General features: G+C 36.4%; 1 protein-coding gene across 1 annotated transcript in view; it reads left to right on the forward strand.

The window, feature by feature from the left end:
• The window catches only part of ADGB (androglobin), a gene marked incomplete at its 3' end in the record, with an annotated part of 133,531 nt that overhangs the window by 122,615 nt on the left and 4,916 nt on the right, over positions 1 to 6,000 (forward strand). The window contains exon 25 of the mRNA XM_008586395.1: positions 4 to 191. Coding sequence (XP_008584617.1) covers positions 4 to 191 — 188 coding nt within the window. The remainder of the gene's footprint in view (positions 1 to 3; positions 192 to 6,000) is intronic.

Below are 6,000 nucleotides of genomic sequence, written 5' to 3' on the forward strand. Positions count from 1 at the left end.
TAGAAGGGATACACATTTGTGGCCGAAGCATTTACTGGTGACATGTATGTGTCAGCTTCACGATGGAAACTGCGCCTCATTGGTCCTTACACTCCACTGCCATGCCTCTCTCGAGATGCTCCATGGAATAACTTTGCCATAAAGGAAATAAGAGATTACTACATACCTAATGATAAGAAAATTGTATTCAGGTACAAGTATATGACATAAGGGAAAGTGCATTCTTTTTAAACTATTAATATTTTAGGATAAAAATAAATTCTGCAGAAAAATCCTGAGTCATTTTCAAATTTCAGCTTCTACACTCATTTGGAAACAATTAATTTAAAGTAATATGATGATGTGTGTATTATATGGAATCAAATCTATATGGTTGCATTTAATGGTAATGATATTTTCTTAGTCTTCATCCTACTTGACTTTTATTAAACATTCTTCACGACATGTCTTCCTCTTATTACTTTCTCCTTTTTCTGCTATATCTCTGATCATCTATTGTGGGGGCTTCTCTTTATCTGCCAACTCATCCTTCTTTTTATGCTCATCTATACACAGTACTCTCCTCGTATAGCCTAATCAGGGACTTGCTCTCTTTCATTAATCAGTCCTGTTTGTTCTAAGTCTGATATACTTTTCCTTTCTAAGCCCTCCTCTCTATTCTCGGTGTCCCTGTGCTACTTCAGGCTGTCATTATCTTTAGTCTACAAAATCGTTGCATTTCTGGAATCCATGGTTCCATTATAGTCCCTTTTTTAAACTCTACCATTTCTCTCTTTCACTTGCTTTCTTTCTTTTCTCCCGCTTTCCCCTTTATCATTTACATGCCCATCTTTTATTACCACAGTAATTACCTTTCTAAAACACATATTTAAATATGTGATTTTCCTGCTTTAAAATCTTTGACAACTTTCCACTGGCTACAGAATAAAATCCAAACCACATAGAATGATATTCAACCCTCTGCCCAGCCACCGGAGTGCCCTCTCCTGGTGGAGCTAACAACCACCTTTTGACATATATGCCGTGCAATTTTATTTTGCTCATGCCTTCCCTCTTGTGATATCCTGACCTTATTTCTCCACTTAGAGGATTATTTTCAACAGTAAAATTCTTTGTGCTTAAACATCCAAATGTAATTTGTTGGTCCTGGTCATGTTCTTATAGTCCTTTTTTCTTTCTGACAATATTTTAGCTGGTTAATTTCACATAGGACTGTATGAGAATTAATATTTATTAAAGGCCATACCCCTGTCTTTTCAATATAGAACCTAGCAAAGTGCCTGATTCATAATTGGCTTTCATTAAATATTTGTTGTTATTGAATGAGTTGTCAGAATGCTTATTCTTTCTAATATACACTGTTCTGCACAGAAATTTTGGAAAACATATAAATATATTATTAATAAAAGCTACTTATAATCAAACAGCCTAAAAACAACCATTGTTAATATTTTGTTGTATTTTTATATGGATTATACACATTCATGGGGCAAAAGCTGATCATCAGCACCTATGCTCAAGACGTGGTCAGCAAATCAATGCTATCAGCTTGCCCACCACCTCAAATTGCAATTATCCCCCATGTCTCCCACCCGACCTTTCCCCAATCCCCTTCTCCCTCTCTCACCCTTCCTCCTTCCCTGCCAAACTAGGTCTATTCTCTCTCCCTGCAAGTTCAAAACACTACTGTGGTCTTTCTTTCCTTCATCCTTTCTCTCTTAGTTCCTACTTATGAGCGAGGGCATGTAGAAATTTTCCCTCTGTGCCTGGCCTATTTCACTTAACACAGTTGTCTCCAAGCTCATCCATGTTGCTGCAAATGACAAAATTTCATTACTATTATGGCTGAGTAGTATTCCTTAGTGTATATATATACCACATTTTCCTTATCCAGTTGTTCGTCAATGGACATTTAGGCTGATTCCATATCTTGGCTACTGTAAATGAATATGGGAGTGCAGGTATTCCTTTGACATGATGATTTCCATTCCTTTGGGTATATACCCAGAAGCTGGATTGCTGGATCATATGGTAGATCTATCTGTAGTTGTTTGAGAAACCTCCATACTATTTTTCATAATGACTATATTAATTTATTGCCCCACCAACAGTGTAGAAGAGTTCCCTTTTCTGCACATCCTCACCAGCATTCATTTTTCTCAGTCTTTTTGATAATAGCCAGTCTAACTGGGGTGAGATGATATCTCAATATGGTTTTGGTTTGCATTTCCCTGATGATTAGTGATATTGAGCATTTTTTCATGTATCTGTTGGCCATTTGTATATCTCCCATTGAAAAATGTATGTTCAGCTCCTTTGCCCATTTCTTTAATTGGGTCATTTGATTTTTTTACCATGTAGTTGTTTGAGTTCCTTGTATAATCTGGATATTAATCACTTTGTCAGATGTATAGTTTGCAAATATTTTCTCCCATTCTGTAGGTTTTCTTTTTACTCTGTAGATTGTTTCCTTTGCTGTGCAGAAGCTTTTTGGTTTGACATAATCTCATTTATTTATTTTTTCTTTTGTTGCTTGTGCTTTTGGGGTCTTATTCATAAAGTCTTTGCCCAGTCCTACTTCCTGAAGTGTTTCCCCTATGTTTCCCTTTAGTGGTTTTATAGGTTCAGGTCTTAAGTCTTTAATTCATTTTGAGTTGATTTTGGTATATGGTGAGAGGTGTAGGTCTAGTTTCATTCTTCTGCATATGGGTGTCCAATTTTTCCAGCACCATTTGCTGAAGAGGCAGCCTTTTCCCCAATGTGTATTCATGTTGCCTTTGTCTAAGATCAGTTGGCTGTAAGTCTTTGGGTTGATTTCTGGGTTCTCTATTCTATTCCATGGGTCTGGGTGTGTATTTTTATTTCAATACCATGCTATTTTGGTTACCATAGCTTGGTAGCATAATTTGAAGGTGGGTAGTGTAATGCCTCCAGCTTTATTATTTTGCAAAGGATTGCTTTGGCTATTCAGAGTTTTTTGTTGTTCCATATGAGCATTAGGATTGTTTTTTTTTTTTTTTTTCCATTTGTGTGAAGAATGTCATTGGTATTTTGATGGGGATTGCATTGAATCTGTAGATAGCTTTAGGTACTATGGACATTTTCGCAATGTTGTTTCTTCCAGTCAAAGAGTGTGGAATGTCTTTCCACCTTTTTGTGTCTTCTTTAATTTCTTTCCATAGTGATTTGTAGTTCTTTTTGTAAAGATCTTTCACTTCCTCAGTTAAATTGATTTCTAGATATTTTATTTTGGGGGTGCTATTGTAAATGGGCTTACTTTCTTGATTTATTTTTCTGCTAGTTCATTATTGGAGAATATAAACACTACTGATTTGGGGGCATTAACTATGTATCCTACAACATTACTGAAATTATTAATGAGCTCTAAGAGTTTCTTGGTAGTCCTTATGTTTTCCTAAGCATAAGATCATGTCATCTGCAAAAAAGGACAGTTTGACTTCATCTTTTCCAGTCTGAATGCCCTTTATGCCTTTCTCTGGCCTGATTGCTCTGGCTGATACTTCCAATACTATGTTTAATAGGAGTGGTGAGAGTGGGTAATCCTTGTCTTGTTCCTGTTCTTAAAGGAACAGTTTTCAGTTTTTCTCCAATCAGGATGATGTTGGTGGTAGATTTGTCATATATGGCTTTTATTTTCCTTCTATACCTAATTTGTTCAGCATCTTTTTCATGAAGGGATGCAATTAACTGATCTTTGACAAAAGTGCCAAGAACATACATTGGGGAAAAGACAGCCTCTTCAGTAAATGGTGTTGGGAAAATTGGAGATCCATGTATAGATGAAAGAAACGAGACCTACACCTCTCATCATATACTAAAATCAACTCAAAATGGATTAAAGACTTAAGTATAAAACCAGGAACTATAAAACTCCTAGAATAAAACATAGGGGAAACAATTTAGAATGTAGGACTGGGCAAAGCCTTTATGAATAAGACCCTAAAAGCACAAGCAACAACAGAAAAAATAAATTAATGGGATTGAATCAAACTAAAAAACCTCTGCCAGCAAAGGAAACAATCAGCAGAGTGAAAACTAANTTTTTTGTTGTTCCATATGAGCATTAGGATTGTTTTTTTTTTTTTTTTTTTCCATTTGTGTGAAGAATGTCATTGGTGTTTTGAGGGGGATTGCATTGAATCTGTAGATAGCTATAGGTACTATGGACATTTTCACAATGTTGTTTCTTCCAGTTGAAGAGGTGGAATGTCTTTCCACCTTTTTGTGTCTTCTTTAATTTCTTTCCATAGTGATTTGTAGTTCTTTTTGTAAAGATCTTTCACTTCCTCAGTTAAATTGATTTCTAGATATTTTATTTTGGGGGTGCTATTGTAAATGGGCTTACTTTCTTGATTTATTTTTCTGCTAGTTCATTATTGGAGAATATAAACACTACTGATTTGGGGGCATTAACTATGTATCCTACAACATTACTGAAATTATTAATGAGCTCTAAGAGTTTCTTGGTAGTCCTTATGTTTTCCTAAGCATAAGATCATGTCATCTGCAAAAAAAGACAGTTTGACTTCATCTTTTCCAGTCTGAATGCCCTTTATGCCTTTCTCTGGCCTGATTGCTCTGGCTGATACTTCCAATACTATGTTTAATAGGAGTGGTGAGAGTGGGTAATCCTTGTCTTGTTCCTGTTCTTAAAGGAACAGTTTTCAGTTTTTCTCCAATCAGGATGATGTTGGTGGTAGATTTGTCATATATGGCTTTTATTTTCCTTCTATACCTAATTTGTTCAGCATCTTTTTCATGAAGGGATGCAATTAACTGATCTTTGACAAAAGTGCCAAGAACATACATTGGGGAAAAGACAGCCTCTTCAGTAAATGGTGTTGGGAAAATTGGAGATCCATGTATAGATGAAAGAAACGAGACCTACACCTCTCATCATATACTAAAATCAACTCAAAATGGATTAAAGACTTAAGTATAAAACCAGGAACTATAAAACTCCTAGAATAAAACATAGGGGAAACAATTTAGAATGTAGGACTGGGCAAAGCCTTTATGAATAAGACCCTAAAAGCACAAGCAACAACAGAAAAAATAAATTAATGGGATTGAATCAAACTAAAAAACCTCTGCCAGCAAAGGAAACAATCAGCAGAGTGAAAACTAAGCCTGCTGAATGGGAGAAAATATTTGCAAACTATACATTTGACATGGGATTAATATCCAGCATATACAAGGAACTCAAAGAACTTCACAATAACAAAACAATCCAATTAAAGAAATGGGCAAAGGAGCTGGACAGACATTTTTCAAAGGAAGATAGCAAATGGCCAACAGGTTCGTGAAAAAATGCTCAATTGCTCTAGATCGCTAATCATCAGGGAAATACAAATCACAATCACATTGAGATATTTCACCCCAGTCAGACTGGCTATTATCAAAAGACAGAGAATAACAAATGCTGGTAAAATTGTAAAGAAAAGGGAACTCTTCTACACTGTTGGTGGGGCTGTAAATTAGTACAGCTATTATGGAAAACAGTCAGTATGGAGGTTTCTCAAACTACAGACAGAACTACCACATGACAGCAATCCCACTTCCAGGTATATACCCAAAGGAATAGAAATCATCGTGTCGAAGGGATACCTGCACTCCCATGTTCATCACAGCTCTATTTATAATAGCCAAGATGTGGAACAAGACATAAATGTCTATTGACAGATGACTGGATGTTTTAGTCTGTTTGTGTTGCTTATAACAGAATACCTGAAACTGGGTGATTTATAAAGAAGAGAGGTTTATTTGGCTTCCGATTCCAGGACAGCTGCATCTGGTACGGGCCTTGGGCTGTTTCTACTCCTGGCGGAAAGTGTCAGGCAGCCGGTGGGTACAAGCAGATCACATGGTGAGAGGAAGCACGAGGTGCCAGGGTTTTTTAAACAATCAGCTCTCGAAAGAACTTATAGAGCAAGAATTCATTCATTAATCCCCCCTCCCCCAGGGAGAGCACTAGTCCAT

This window comes from Galeopterus variegatus, unplaced genomic scaffold (assembly GCF_000696425.1).
Source record: "Galeopterus variegatus unplaced genomic scaffold, G_variegatus-3.0.2 Scaffold3972, whole genome shotgun sequence".
Taxonomy (NCBI): Eukaryota; Metazoa; Chordata; class Mammalia; order Dermoptera; family Cynocephalidae; genus Galeopterus; species Galeopterus variegatus.